At 39.9% G+C, this 16,658-nt stretch overlaps 1 protein-coding gene across 1 annotated transcript in view; it reads left to right on the top strand.

Moving 5' to 3' along the window:
- The first annotated feature begins 2,144 nt into the window (after positions 1-2,144).
- Positions 2,145-16,658, top strand: part of DCN (decorin) — a 39,546-nt gene continuing 25,032 nt past the window's right edge. The window contains exons 1-2 of the mRNA XM_010561863.1: positions 2,145-2,310; positions 6,371-6,603. Coding sequence (XP_010560165.1) covers positions 6,399-6,603 — 205 coding nt within the window. The 5' untranslated portion in view covers positions 2,145-2,310; positions 6,371-6,398. The remainder of the gene's footprint in view (positions 2,311-6,370; positions 6,604-16,658) is intronic.

The following is a 16,658-nucleotide window of genomic DNA, read 5'->3' as shown; positions in this document are numbered from 1 at the left end:
ATGACACAAAACAATGAACAGGGTACTACACCAATATTCAGTGACCCGAGTCCTCTCCCATTCAGTTGCTCCGTCCTCCACATACTCCACTTTGCATTTCAGGAGGGCTTGGACACCTGACACATACCCCTTCTACCTCTGGGTATCGACAGGCAGCGCAAGTGTTTTCCTAATTCCTAAGGGTGGTAACATCTTTTCCCCTCTGAGCTTCTTTGGCTGGACTTTATGACAGAGAAGAGCAGTTCCTCTGCAGGCAGAGCAGGAGCCCCAGTGCACCCAGCAGGCACCCAGTGCTCCACCTGTTGCCACCTTGATCGTCGTGGTTTTGTTTGACTCGCCCTAATGCCTAAGGCAAAAAAGAAGAGGTGGCCCTCCATCCCCTCCTGTGCCTCCAAAGAGATGACTAAGCTATTAAATTATAGTGCCTTTCAACCCGCTAACAGATATCAGAACAAATGTATTACGATTTTACTGGGAAAGGATATGAATGGCTTTTGTGAAGCAAACTGACAACAAGTTTACCCTGACCTGTTCCTCATCAAAATCTTGCTTTGAAATGTTTTTAAACACCAGATGCAGCCGGTGACCAAGGTTCAAATAACTGACATTACTAAGATGCAGCCAAGATTTCAGCAAGCCTCATGGTGACACTTCTGGACAAAGATAAGGCTTTGTTGTAAGCATGAAAGCTTGGAACACCACTAATCATATGTAGAAAAATGTCACAACAAAAATCATTAGTAGTCTTGAACCCAGTGGAGAGGCAGGGGAAAGAAGTCAGCTCAAGGACTAGGGGCAAATAAATGATCCTTGACTTTTGGAGTGAACTATATAAAGAAGCTGTAATGCAAGATGTCTGATTACACCTTTGTGCTACACTGACCAAAACCAGCAATTATTCTACCATGTTTTCTTCCACCAAAGGAGAACAATTATAAGAGCTGTTTTAATGGCTCTTCTTGAAATTAATGAAGAGAATAGCTAAAATTTCGAGAGTTTATTGTGTTTCTAAAAAATTCATGTCACATTCTAAACATCATGTCACATTTTACAGGCTTTAATTTCAGATTTGCACCTGGTCTTAGCCTAGGGGCAGAAATAAAAGGATACAAGTCAAAACACAGAGACACAAGCCTCCAGTATTTAGATAGGACAGCTAACAGCACGGGGAAGCTACACATGTTCACAATGTGTTTGGATTACTAAATAAATAGTAATTATTGTATTTGCTCTCCTTTTGGTTTGCTAGACTTTAAAAATTGTGCAGGAATAGAGTAACTGCATTTTAACTTCCACTGATATTTGCGTCAAACCAGAAATTACTAAAATAAAATATAAATCTGAACAATGAGTCAGATACATTTTTCCTTTCATGCTTTAGAAAATCTCCACTGCTTCTTAAAAAAACCAAAAAACCAAAAGAACCCACCCCCAAAAAACAGTTAAAGCTAATTTCCCCTCTGCTTTGCTGTCCTGGTGAGAAAGCAGTAAAAAAAAAGCAAAGTTTATATAAAGCAGTTCTAACCACAAATGTTAGAATCGTTCTACTAATGAAAACATGATTTTCATATATATCAAAAACATGCTGTAGTTTGAAGAAATACATAAAAACTCTATTATTAGACAGGATAATAGTATATTACACTATATACTCCTTGGTATGACAATGATTATAGCATAAGCAAAGGCAGGTTGATATCTGTTTAAATAGTTTTACCTAAAGCTACCCCTTTCTTCTGATATTAATCTCCACTTTGACTAACTCCAAGATTAATTTTATATTATTTCCTTGAATTACAAATACTATAAACAAGAGGAACAGCCAAACATTCTTCTCAGTAATGAGTCAGAAAAAAAAAACATAGTTAAAACCAAGAAAACTTTCCTAAATATATGTTGTAGGGACATAAATAAAATAAGTAAGATGAATTACAGCTAAGCATCTGTCTTATAGTGTACAAGTAGTTTGGGATTCTAAACAGATGAAAAAGAAATAAAGCAAATGAAAAAGAAAAAGGAGGAAAAGAAAGCAAAAGAGCTGATAAAGTTTCTGGCTACAATACAGGAGACATATCATTACCATATGATCTAATGTGGGTGTCAGCCTGGATTGTGTTCATTGAGAGAAACCTTATTTTTTAACTGTGCTATGGAATAGAAGCAGGAGGGTTTTCCACCAAGTGACAGTCACTGAGCTGAACTTACCCCCTCCTCCTTTCCACACCTGCAAAGCCTTTTGCCTGGGTTGAATATTTAGTTTAATTACATCTCAGCTTTGAGAGCTCCTGTTGCAAATCCCTGGATTAAAAGGTACGGTTTTCAGTAATTCTCCTGAACTATGCTGCACTAATAAAACTTCAGGCAAGTCTACGGCAAGAGCTAGTTGAATTTTAAGAGAAGCAAGGAAAAAATCCTACTAAATGTTTAGCAATGTTAAGTTTTGTATCCAGCACTTTTGTTTCTTGGGAACATGAGAATGCATTCTCAAGGACTGTGCAGATTTCCTACTGTTTATTTGACTGTTCTGTCTCTTGTTTTGATTTGTGTAAGCACTGCTATAGTCCTTTCTTTTTCCTTACTGTAAACTTTTGCAGCAGTATATTCTCTGTTTGCAATCCAGTGTTTAGAATCGGTGGTGTAGTGAGTGTGGAAAATGCGTGAGTTCTTACATTTCTGTTTTAAACTGCACTCTGTGATTTCTTTTTCATTTGGATTTCTTCATATATTTTCCAAACATTAATGAATATAATTTCAATTTCAGAGAAAAAAACCCGTAGTAGTTAGTTAAACGGGCTCAGTGTATGCCTTTGTAATGTTAGAAAGTGCTACGTTACAGTGTACAAACAAGGGACTCACATTTAAAGAAGGTTCCTATGAATGAAATAGTAGAAAAGAAAATGCCTGGAGTTGAAACTCCTGTTAACAGAGTTTTAATCTCTGTAAAACTTCCAGCTCCTATGTTTGCACATCTAGACTTTATTACACAAAAAGGGGAAAACATATAATGTAGGAGATTTTTTTTTGAAACTGCACATATTGTTTAACTTGTCTTTTGTGGCGTTTTGAGAGGTTTCTGACAGTAGGTGAACAAATATTTAAAACTTAATATTAAGGTAAACTGACAAGAAGACCACCAATACAGTGGTGACGTGAACTGATGAAGCATATTTCCAGTGGTATTTTAAACTGAAATGTGGCCAAGTCTATGGTATAGTTTCCTCTGTTTGTGGAAAAGTCTTCCTCACTGTAAACACATAATTAAAGCAAATTTAAACAGTTATGTCCTGCAGACATAAATATTTTGTCACAGACCTTTAAGAATTCAGATTTTTTCCCCCTCTCTATTTCTTTTGCTAAGTGAAATGTAAACATTTCTTACTAGTACAGTTTTGTGTAAATTTTTTTCTCTAACTGTTTATGTTCATTTACACATGCAAACAATAGGAACAGATATGTGTGCCTGCAGTATGAATATGTATATGAATAAAGATACGCAGACACATATCTGTTCCTATTTCCTGATTAATATGTATCTTGTGTCTGCTATTTTCTCTGCTGTGTCCACAGATTAGATCCTTGATATCCTCTGTTGTCCTACAGTTTTCCTTTATACACAACTCTTACTGATTTTATTATAGTTTTGACAAAACAGGGACCAAAGGAAAAGGCCTGCTACAGGGTTTAACTCAGATAAGTGAAGTCATCAATATTAGTGTGAAAAAGAAGTAAAGTGTGAAGACATTTCCAAAGTGCCTTTGCATTGTTTTGAGGGATTTTTTTTTGAGGGGTGGTAATTTAACTCCAGGATAAGATCCTGATTGTGCATTCTTGGGATGGACAGTGCTTCAGCAGTGACCCTGGGGGGGAAATACAAGCAGTTTTAAAAATTTAAAAATATTTTAAAAATATACAAATATGTAAAAAAGAGCTGGGGAAGCTCTTTAAAAAGTACTGACTGCCAGTGCCATGCCAGGATTGGTGTGCAGCATTCCCAGTGTTGATGTTAATGTACATTCTGAAAAATACTTTGTACTGGGGTAATGTTTTATTGATCATTTTCACAAGGCAGCTTATTAAGATGAATGGTGATGATTTAGCAAATTTGTCTTCCCATTGCATTGTTATTTTACGATAATTCATACGTAATAATGATTATTTCACAAATCTTGGTTTAGACTAAACCCTGGTAAGACCTCACCACCGGGTATTAAGACCACTTTGCTGTGACAGCCTTACTTGTCCGTGGGTACTCTGCATGCATCATGGGGGTGTTGCTGGGGGAAGGGACACAGCCCCAGTGTCGGGGGGGGGCCAGGGCAGGAGGGAGCGCAGGAGGATGGCCCACACAGGGACACAGCCTGCCCCTGCTACATGGCACAAGTTTGCACAGCACCGAGTTGGGCTAACAGGCCATGCTAAAATGCTCTGACCCTCGTGGGGTCTGCGAAACCCCTCAGTGCATGCAGTAGGTAATATGTCAGCTCCAGGAGTAGGAAACACCTTCGGGTCCAATGAAGGAACCAGCTAGGTGTCTTAGAGAGGCAACAGAAATGGTGGTTTACTCCATGTGAAGTCACTTTGAAGTCTTCGGGACATCTGAAGATGTTAGATACCTGCCTTCCTGTTAGGGAGATGACAGAAATGATTTTAAAACACTAGCCTATTTTATAAGGTAAAAAATCCTATCATCCTCTCATGACTGAGCCCTAAAGGTTTCTGCAGGCTTGCATTATTGGCATCTGTAGGTAGACATTAATAAAGGAAATTGAACCCAGGCACCATATAGATTGTATCTAATTCCAGGCCTGAGTTTTTTATTTATTTAGCTTTGTTTATACTAACCACTCCTGTTAGAGTACCTGGATGTGGTATTCGAGAGAGGCCTCAGTATACCACTCACCTAACATCGGCTGCCCATGTTAGCCATCTACCTGGTAGGTTCCATATGTCAATGTAAAGAGGGAGACAGTCCTCCTCCTCTGCCTCTCCCCCAGCTGTTTTATCTTTCCATTAGTCAATATGGAGCTGAAAATGCTATACCACGCCCCTAACTGTTAGATAATTTCTACTAGAAAAAAATTAATCCCAGCTAGCGCCCAGACAAGACATTTTGGGAGTTATTGACCTGAAGAAGCAAGTGGACATTTTTGCTTTCTTTACAAAGAACAACATCTGTATTCAGGACTATGCCATCCATTTTAAGAAAAATCTCCTAAATAAATGACAAGTTTGCCTTTCTGTCACTTGGCAACTTGAAGGCAGGTTTCTTTATATTTTTTTGTGGGTTGTTTTTCGATCGATGAAGGTTTGTAAAAGATAAATTTCCTCATATGAAATAAATAGTAAAAGAAATTAATTTTCAGAAAATTAGCTAATCTATACAGCCATGATACAAAACCTGCAAACAACTGTTTTGTAATTTCTCCTTAGCACACAACAACACAGGTAGCACAATGTACAGTGTGTTGAAATGCATTTAGGCCTAGGTCCTGAGAACACGTATTTAAGCAGTTTTCCATGTTAATATCTATGGCAATACGTATTTGTGTAAAGTTACTCATGAGCATGAAAGCCTGCAGAACGAGGCCCTGAAGTCCCATTACAAAGTGTGCTGACAATACCACAAGCATCAATTCAAATGCTTATGCAGTGCAAAGCAGAGGATTTTCAGGGTGCATTGTTTATATTGTAAAAACCCCTAGCCAAAACTTTGGAAAGAAAGCCAAGAACGTCCAGTATAACACAACATTGTATTCCATTTTATTGTGGTGTTTAAACCAGGAAAGAAGTATAGCTCATTTAAACAACTAAAGATCTTCCCCTCTCTCTCCACCCTGTCACTAGATCCTACTCTTTCTCAGTCAGTTTTACTAGGCTATAATTTAAAACACACAGCAAGCTGGCACTTTAAAAAAATATTTCTCAAGACATGAAATACTGCATTACAGTGAGTTTGGGAACCTCAGGTTCATCCCCAGGGGACAAACTCATTGCTATGAAACAAATGCTAATGAAATCAAATAGACTGTTATTTTGGCAGAAAACAGACACATGGAAAATGTGGCTTATTGTTTTGACTGTTTTGCATAACAAAGTTGACAGTGCTGCCTGTTCCTAATAAATATTACTCTAAATATGCAAACAGATGTGTTTACAGTTGCCTTTAAACTGCTCTGTTAAAAAAAAACCCTGCTATTGACAAGCAGTTACCAGACTCCTATCACATAACTGTCCTATTTTCACAATTCATTTTCATTTATTGAAAGGAACAGTTATGCAATTGGTGGATATGCTGGACCTCCTTCAGCAGGAACTGTGCAGCTATGGGAAACTGATACTTTTGTTGTAAATCTCCTGCTTTGATCCCTAGGTTCTGCCCGGAGTCGATGAACTAAACCATGAGGCTGGCTCTTCTCTTCGTCCTGCTGCTGCCAGCATGCTTGGCCAAGCCGTTCCACCAGCAGGGCCTCTTTGACTTTATGCTGGAGGATGAAGGGTCGGCCGATATGGCTCCAACGGACGATCCCGTCATATCTGGATTTGGACCAGTGTGCCCCTTCCGCTGCCAATGCCATCTTCGTGTGGTGCAGTGCTCTGACCTAGGTAAGCCCAGGAGTATCTTCATAGGGTATATACTTACATTCTAGCCACGGGTTTGCAGCTGAGATGGTGAGGCTGCTCCGCGCGGCTGCTCCGCAACGGGTTTTTTTTGTCAAAGAAATATGCTACAGCTGCTGTTAACTAGAATGTACTATATGGAGTAGGCCATAAAGCCCTGACAAGACGGACATTTGTTGTGACCACGAAGAATGTTTGATTTTTTAATGTGTATTTTGTGTATGTACATTTCATTTATTCTTTGAAAGACCACAGATTTCTGTTGCAGAGAAAGTAACTTTTCAAGGCTATTCCTTCAAATGTATATTAAATAAATTCAGTGAGGTCAGATGTGGGGATGGAAACATTTTAAAAGGTTCTAAATTGCATGGTCCAAGCTCCAACACCCTTAATCATACTGTCTAGTACCTCAACATAGAAATCATCCCATTTCCATTGGAATACATGAGCATGGAATAACCAACCCTGAATCATATATGCTGGAACCAGCTCTTTGGAGGAAAGAGCTTGGAAACACTCCAAAGCAATGAACACATTTTGGAGCTCCTTATTAAATATCTTTCTTAGACACTGTTCAAGCTGAAACCATGAGAACCTTTCTCACAAACTCCCCTTACTCCCTCACGTACAAGGGCTTGTCTGCACAGTCAGACCAGCAGGATGTGAAGCCATGCCTGCCATCACTGTATTTGACTTTCCCATGCAGAAATCTTAAGTAATGAAGTTGACTTCAGTGAGACTGCTCTTGGTTTAAGCCAGTATTATTCAGGCTAAGCCAGTGTGCAGTGCAGAAAATCAATTAAAGTTGGTTTTGCTCACAAGGAAATTAGGCAGTTTATTCAGTGGACAGACAAATAAGTTCTCTTATGATTTTACAGAGGTTGGTTTGTTTTTTTTTTTAATAAGTCTTCTTTCAGCTGTTTAAATGTATAGCTGGGTGTTTCTCTTTTCCTATGGTATAGCATTGGCTTTGATAATTACTGTAAATCATGGCACAAATCCACCAATTAGGACCTGGGTCTCATTGTGGTGGGTGTCGTGTAAGTACGGAAAGGAGGGGGGAACATTAGTTACATCCCTAGAAACTTCTGTGAATTTATTAAAGCAAGCCACATAATTATGCAACAGATATGTTTGGCAAAGGCCCAGTGAACAATGCAAGCCAAGTTGCACAAGTGAGCACGGACTAACGTAGCCATGCATTCATAAAGCTTTCACAGTACTGTCCCTGTTGAAAGATATTTTCTTTTTTTTACCATTTAGGTGCCAGATAATAGCAAACATGGGGTGGGAAGTGGGGAGGAGGTTGCCCCACATGCCATGAAGGTCTTAGGTTTTATTGTTGTTACACTGGCTAATGCTGATGGAATTCAAGTTATTTTGGGAACTTGTCCCCAGTCTGCTTCAATTCTGCAGAACGTAAGGAGCTTTCACTTGGTAAAAAAGTAGAGATATTCACACAGGGACCCTTTGTTGCTGCACTTGCTGCCCTGTTCGCTCAGTTCTCCTTCACAAACACGCGGTTTCCAAAGGGTTGCACTACAGTCCACTGCCTACAGTCGCTTCTGGGTTAATAGAGTCCCATCCTGACAAGGAGACTCAGAAATACAGCAATTAAGGCCCCAGGTCTGTGTTTCCCAGATAATTTGGAGAGGGGTGATAAGAAAGAGATACATTCTGAGCTTGGTTTAAGCCCACATGCTGCAGATACAGCACCGAAAAGATTTGGAAGCAGCTGGGCTGATAACATTCTCTGGGCCCGAAGGGAGAGAGAACTCCCCGGGCTTAAAATACGCAGCCCTGGAAAATGAATAATATTTCCCTGGCAGAGCTCAAGGAAGTAATAATCACTCAGAGCTCCCCAGCCCTGGCATGAAGTTTCATCCATCCTTGTCGTGCGTGGCTACAGCAGCCCCCGACGGGTCAAGGCCCGAGGCGGAGGCCCACCAGGCCGCAGGTCCCATGGCCGCTGCGGCCAGCAGGGCCGGGCCTGCTCGCAGGGAAACCTGCCGTCCGCTCGCCTCTCTTCTGGCCTCGAGTCCGTTTCTGTGTGGCTCAGACTCGGACAAGGTCAGATTTATCTACTGACTTGAGGGAAGATGGCGGCTGGCCCCGAGAGCTCAAAATTTTGTTGCAGAGTTGGCCCCGAGAGCTCAAAATTTTGTTGCAAACTATGGAGGTCGTGCCGCTGGGCTGTGGGATGATGGCCTCTCAGGGCACGGCGATGGGGAAGGCAACGTGCACGCAGGAACCATGAAACCAGCAATGACGGTTCCACCTCCCCGCTAACCACCGCTCCTCGCCTCTGAAGCTCCGGGCATTTCCAACCCAACCAAATTAGCTACCTCCCTCCCTCAAAATTATCAAATTTAGTCATCTAGTCCCACGGGTGCTAATTGAAGAAAAACTGCAGGCAATAACAAGACTCGTCCCAGGGATATATTAAGAGCTTACTAAATTAAGTCCCACAAAGGAAAGTTGAAACCTGGATCAGGATCTTTCTTCCACTCGCTCTCTGCCATGGAAGGAGGGCTACTTAGGGTGAGGTGTCCTCTTCCTCAGAATGCTTCTTTTTTGTGCCCAAAGGGGCATTTGCTATTTGTAAACTCTGGCTTCGTAAGGAAAAAAGCAACTGTCTGACACAGAGTTAGTGAATAAACCACAGGAGAACTATCACAACCAGGGACCAGAGATCAGGTTCGCCCCTTGTCTCATGAGCACTGGATGGGAATAATAAAAAAAAATAAAACCCAAATTCAATAAAAACAGTGAAAAAAATGCCCAGTGGTCCAATTACACTCTTGTCAGCTGAATTTTTGCATTCCTGTGCTTTTAAGCTTCAGTCACATCTTCCTAAGAACATACCTCTAAATTAATTTATTTTGCCTCCAAGCCAAGAGCTGAGTTAGCAGGAAGGAGAACGCCGTCTTCTCACACCCCGAAGAAGAATTCTCTCCGAGCTGCTGTTACTGACAGATCGAGAGCAGAGCCCCATATGCCTACCTTATATGAGATGTATTACCTTTGTGCAATCGGCTCAAGGTTCTCATCAAGGAAAGCCACGGCAGTATCATTATAAAAGCGCTGCCTTTCTGAATCTGCCTCCTGTTACTAAAAGGGAGCCACCACTTTTTAATCATGCCTCAGTATAAGGCATTACTACGCTATAGCCAGACTTTCCATAGAAATCACAAACACCTTCCTTATTAGCATGCACTACAGGTGGGGAGTAGCTGATATAGTTGGTCAGAGGCAGCTCTTCGTGTTTTAAAATAATAAATACAGGGACGATGTGCAGTCCGTTGGCCAGGCAAACATGCCTCGTAAAAGCCCTAGCAAGGATTAATCATTCCATTTAAAGTCTCATCCTCCCAAAGGCAGTCTCAAGAAAAGGTTCCTCCCAGAGCGCCCTGGTAGGCAGGAGTACACGTGTGATTACTCAGCCCTGCAGCGGATGCAGAATGCTCCATAAGTGCATTCAGAGGTGGTGGTCAGAGCTTTATTTCACCTTCAGATATGTCTGGCAGCCCCTTACGAAGTGAGCGGTGTCCGTGTTCTGCGGGATGCAATGAGATCTCCTTCCTTGGAGACTTCACAGGATGTAGGGGTGTCCCTCCAGCCCTCTTGCTGTGAGCATCCGTGGAGGCTTTGTGGTCTCCAAAAGGTGTGCGAGAGATGGATGTCAGTAATCAAGGTTCAAGCACTATTACAGCTTAAACTGGAATTTCACTCACAGCTCAGCAATGCAGGGTTTCTCCAGCTGTAAAGAAGGGTATACTAAGGCTCGGCATGGGTGTCGGAGTGTGTGTTTGGAAAGCACTTTGAGGTCAGTGGGTGAAAAGCTCAGAGATATGTAAAAGACTATTCCAGGGATCTGGTAACATGCTAATACAGTTTATCTAAACACATACAGTGTCTAAACTGTATTAACTGATGGCTCTTCAACACCTGAACCATGGTAATGTGACAACAGCTAATCTGTTTGTTGACAAAAGATGATTTATCTCATTGTATAAAATCTTCCAGAAAGATCTGAACACCCATTTTCTGATCATGACTCCTTTTGGGAACCTCATCTCCCACCATAAAGGAAATTATCTCCTTTGGGGTATACCTGGATTTGAACTTCTGTTGTCAGCATAATATCTTTTTAAACAAAAATAATTTGCACCTCATTGGTGATCAGTCTCAGTCATTTTATGTGTTCAAGAAAACAGATAGGATTACTTACTATTGTGTACTTAGCTTTAGAATCCCTGCCACTATTTGAATGTTTACCAACCTTTCAAAAACATAATTTTTAAAGCTAAATGTTTAGCTCAAAACCTTACAGGTTTCTAAAGAGGTAATAAGAGAAAGCATGAATCCTTAAATGGTGAGACATTAACAAATTTAATTTTTAAATAAAAAAGTTTTTGTTAATTTACATTGTAATTGCTGAGCCTTTAGGACAAGTTATTCCATGTTCTATGCATCTTTTTCCTTCTAAAAATAAGGACTAGAGACTTATTCCTTTCACATTTAATAGAAGCCGAGGCTCTCATGAAATCCCCTGACTTCAGGGAACTGGATCATTTAACAAAAATATTATCAATAAAAATGGAACCATGAAATCTGGAAAGTATATTGTCACTTATACTGAGAGTAGCTCCTGCATCACAATACAATGGCCTTAAAACTGAAGACTAAATGCCTTTTTGGACAACATTCTTTAGCCAAACATAACTTACACTGTCATCAGACAAAAGTCATTGGGCTTTTCACATGCTATCTGGGTGAACTGTAATACTCTAACACTTTGGAGATCAGACTGGAGGATCTATATGAAATATTACAGGTATTATCTGTAATATAGGAGTCACCTCAGGTGATGTTAGCTGTCTAAGAGTCATCTGGGCTCCTTTCACAGCCATGGGGAGAGTTAGGCAGCTGCCCTATGGGGAAGTTCATCCAGTCTAAGGTGGAGGTCTGTGACAGAAAGGATACCTCACTCTTGGAGAATTAAACTGCCAACACAGGGCCTTAATGACCCCTCGAGGCTATACAACTTCCTTTCAGATTAATGTATGTATGATAGAATTAAAACATGGAAAAAATAAACTCAGGTTACCAGCATTATTTTGTAATAAATTTGCCATGGGTTATTAAAATTTTTGTATATATTCAGCTTAGATAAATTTTTGGGGGATGCCTTGGAAGTTAAAGAAAGCATGAATTAAAGCCCTGTACTCAATACATCCTGAAAAATTATTAAGTCAAGAACCCAATAATTAGAAAACACTCTTGAAAAGTTGTCAAGAAAAAAAATATTTTGGCCTGGATGCAGACTGCTTTATATCAACAAAAAGTCATTAGCTTTTGCCAGTGTAACAGTAAAAGACAGGCCTTGTTGTAGTGCTCCAGTTCCAGTTCCAGTTGATAAACATGATTCTAGGCGAAAATTAATCCACTCTGAATACATCCCTTCTTTATTAGCTGCTTACTCCAAGGTAACGGTTACCAACTCTGTATATGTTCTTTTTGTTTGTTTGTTTGTTTGTTTGTTTAGATTTGTTTGCTTGTTTCAGACAAGGAAATGCCATTTAAGAAAGCTTAGTGGCAGGAATGGAAATCCTGACTGCCAAGTCCAAGTGATACAAGAAGTGACTGTTTTCTGGTTTGCACTGTGACAAGGGCTCATTTTTAAAATTTCCCAATGCACAAATAAATAGCTAATAGATAGCTAGTAAAATGTGAGTCAATTGTTATAAGTCATAGCAGGTGATTACAGTGCTTAAAACTTAAATAATCACCGCTGACACCTACTAGTGTTATGGACTTCTATAGTATGTGTATTATGTTCTTAACACCTTTAGAGGGTGTATTACTTGGTAAGACATATAACTATTTAAAAACCATCCATGTTTTCACAACATAAAGCCTGCGCTGTTCAACTGTGAAAGGTTCCCAGCCAAGTCTTAGGAAGAGCTGAAGAGACCAAAGGCTCCTTCCCAATGTTCCCTGAGAACCCACTGCCACCAGGGAGGATACCTAGGAATTTGAGTTCTGTGTGAAGCAATCAAAGATAACAGTAAAGAAACACCAATATTAGCCTCCAGCTACTCAGGGAATTTCTGCTCACAGTGTCCAGTTACCATGGTATTTAGAAAAGATTCCAGTTTTAAGCAGATGTTCACAACACCTCTCTCTAACCCAGATTTGAGAGTGTTCCCTCCTTATCAACTCTGGACTGACTGGTCTGTATTTTGCTTTACCCACGTCCTGGATCTGTCATGTGAATAAGAGGAAGTGGGCCAAAAGATGATAATATGGTTACAGAAAAAAAAAGAGTATTTTTCTGAATATACTTTTATCTTTTCCTAAAGTTCAAATCTAAGAATATATTCTTCAAAATGCATCACAATTTTTTTTAAACTTATTTCTCCTGCTTTACATGCCTGCCCTGACAAAGAATATTGACAAATGTTGGAATTCTAGGCCTCTTCAGTTGGATTATATTGAACGGCTCATTCACACAGAACATTATTGTCCTTTATACTATGAAAGCAAAGTAAATAGATGGGGTAGAACTTGCTCATTGGCTTCTCTGCAAGGAAAGAGATGGAAACAATGAACACAGACACAAAGGGACCTTCAGACCAAGGACCATGCCTGCGTGGGTTTTTTTGGAGGGGTGGAGGGTACTAAGTTGTAGTTTTCAACTTATGGGACCAATTATGGGACTTGAACAGCTCTGTACAAATGACCCTGTTGTTAGGAGGGTTACATTTGCTATACAGGCAACTCTACTGCAAACTTCTTAGGCAGTCAATAGGGAATGAAAAAGGTAAAAAGCAGTATTTAAAGAATTTGTGTGCTCTCTGCATGCATGCTCTTAAGTGAGAGGGCACCCAGGAGAGCATCCCATACCAGCTTTGTGTTTGTTTCCTGGGATCTGTTTGGAGTGCTTTGAGTTGCTACAAAAATCTGTTAAGGAGAGGATGCTTGCAGTTTTAATTTCAATAAGAAAAGGAATGCAATAAATACTCGCATTTAAAAAAGCAGTGAAAACAAGAAACATTTTCCACCCACTTAATTTCATGCAACTTTAGGGATTTAATGGCAAAACAACAAATGGACAGACTATTTATAGAAATGCTACAGCATTTAAAACATGTGCAAGTGTAAACGGGGCTACTGTCTGGTTCTGTAATACATCATCAGCACAATAGAAATGTGCAATAGGTCATCCCAGAACCAGTTTCTGCTTGCACCTCCTGCACCACCGAAAATGTGAAAGCCTAGGACGACCTCAGTTTCTATGCTGGAGTGCATGTTTTCCCTTCTACTGCTCCAGTGTGGGCCTCAGAAACCAAACAGGCTTTCCATGAATTCCTGTTTTAGGGTGACATGGAAGAAGAGTGCTTGTAGTGGTGCAATAACCAAACTCTTTGCTGAACATCTCTACCTAAGAGGTGCAGGAGCAAAGGCGTGAGTTGCCAAACAGGACTAAAAAGTTTTGTTATCATTTAGCTCTGATGCTATTTCTTTCTGTAAGTTCAATTAGGTCTTCAGCTTTGATTTCCACACTTTCAGATTGGGAAGATTGTACTGGTCCTTTACCACTGGGAAGTAAGAATGGGAAAGGAAAGGTGAACAGTGCTAATAAAGTTTGTATACTAGCAGCAGCCCAGAAAAGAAAAGGAAAAGAAGGGATAGTACGAACATGAAAGGGAAAATCTTGCTTTTTCAAGGGAAGCTATAACAGAAATGATTAAAAAAGGAGATGTGTAGAAAGTTTCAGATTCAGGAAAGGAAAAAGGAAGAAGGAACTTAAGGATTGAATGAAAGTCTTACTGTTTTCAGGGTTAGGGGGCAAAATTTATTTTCTTTTCTTTATTCTTTCACTCTATGGCAGAGAGTTTACATCCTCTGGGCTGGAGATGACTGTTACAGTGATAGCTGACCAGGGAAAGGTCTATCACTAAATGACTAACAAAATAAATAAGTAACTAATGAAAAATTTCTGAGTTACAAGGATATATACGTATCATCTAGTAGAAAGAGGGAACTAGCAGGTCTGCAGACTCCCCGATTCAGTCAGGAAATTCTCTCCCAACATTTATTTAAATGTTATTCACTATGTCCAGACACAGTCACAGCAGCTCCTCCCGTTGTTTGCTTGCATGAAAGTAGATTGAAAGCTATCCTACAACATTTACAAAAATTGGCCATGTTATGTTTAGAAGTACCAGAAATAACCAGGAACATATCTCTGCCCTCAGGTCATAATAAAACTAGGGCTGTGCAATGACCGTGTGGTCAGAACAGGAAGGGGTAAATTTACTTGAAACCAGAGAAGATCCCCCCCCAATGACTCTTTATGGCTACAACATTATGTTAGTGCTAATTCTGGTAAATCCCAAAGTAAAGATTGAGGGAGCTATCCTTAAATTCTCATCTGTTGCCTGCTGCTTAAACTGCAAACCAGGCAAACATTAAATTATATTACTCCAAAGGATCATTCAAAATGTAATCTGTTAGATAATGCTCACTTTTCTGAGTCACTGAAATGCTCTCTTCTGACTACTGTAAAATGCTTGTAAGAAATAAATGTTTCACCTTAATGCATGAGTACTCATAGATAGTACATCTGCATTGCATCCACTTTGACTAAAGCCATTATGCACATGGTGCTGGCAGATTGCATGAATCACACAGGACAGTTGCTGTTCCCTGATGGGATGTTTTACGTCTGTAACCATGACAGTGGGAAATGTAAAGCTGGCGATTCTAGAAGTTCAGAAAACTCATAATATTTGATTTTTTTTAACTTAATATGTTAATCCCTGAAGTCTCATGATTATCCCCGAAGTCTCATGATTATTTCAGAATATTTTTCTGCCTTTCTAAAATACTTCAGTGCTTCCTGAGAAGGCATATACCTTCCAGACATTTGAAATTAAAAGTCAGTTAGAAAAAACACAGAAATAGAAGTTGCTTGATTTTTAGTTTCAAGAATATATCATTACTCTTAGGTATTAGCTTTTGGAGCCAGGAGGCTGAATCTATCTGTACCAAAAATGTGACTAGCACTGAAAAATAATTCATAACATCTGTAGCTTGCAATATCCGTTATACTTTGAAATATGTGTTCACTACATGGAGTGGGTGGAAATGGAAAAGAGCAGTTAAAGCAATGCATTCATTTTTAAACCTTCGCTAGGGCCTTTATAATTATTAGTAGTATCGTAATGGAGAATTATGCATTTGATCATAATGTGTGAATTTGTTTCTATTTTTCTGTGTTCCTCCCTTTGTTCTGGGAAGCAATGTTGTAAATGTTTGGAAAAAAACGCAGTGTACTAACTTATCAGTAGGTCTACCTTTGTAAGAGGCTGCCTCAGCAGGGGATGGAGCTCTTTTTCTTCTTCCTTCCTATGGCAAGGGTCAGCGGTATACAAAAATAATAATCTGTGATAAAAATAAGTCCAAAATGGATCTTAATGGAAAATGAGTCTTACAGACTGAAAAGCAGAAAAAAAGTCTGACAAATGGTTGTGAATCACCTGTAAGAAGATGTATTTTAAGAGTCTCCTGCATTCCAATGGACACTGCTTTTTCATATCTCTTAGAAAAAAATTATTACTGCTGATTTCACAGCAAGCGAGGGGAAGGTGGAGAACAAACTTTTACTTTGAAAATGGGAGAGAGAAGGAGTCTGTGGATACTTCTCTGTAGAGAAAGACAATTGTTTCTTATTTTATGGATTGTGGGATGCAAATAATAAAACTACCCTTATTTGCAAATCCCACACAATAGAAAACAAATTTCCAGTAAATACTGAAGCAGATAGCCTGGGAAAGCATCAGTGACCTTGTCTGAGTCTAAACATTCAAAGCTGTGTTAGGGCCCTTGCCATCCTTCTAGAAAGCAATTCTTGAGTCCTGTGATTTTCCGTGACCGAGTACCCTGACCCCGTAAACTTGCCGTTCGCCTCCTTTGCCCCAGAGTCCACTCAGGGCATTACGAAGGGTATTGACCCCCGGGGAGGGCTGCTG

Source organism: Haliaeetus leucocephalus, unplaced genomic scaffold (assembly GCF_000737465.1).
Source record: "Haliaeetus leucocephalus isolate CR32 unplaced genomic scaffold, Haliaeetus_leucocephalus-4.0 Scaffold151, whole genome shotgun sequence".
In the NCBI taxonomy this organism is placed as follows: domain Eukaryota; kingdom Metazoa; phylum Chordata; class Aves; order Accipitriformes; family Accipitridae; genus Haliaeetus; species Haliaeetus leucocephalus.
Note: the sequence above shows the minus strand (reverse complement) of the source record. Positions and strands in the feature narration are given on the sequence as shown.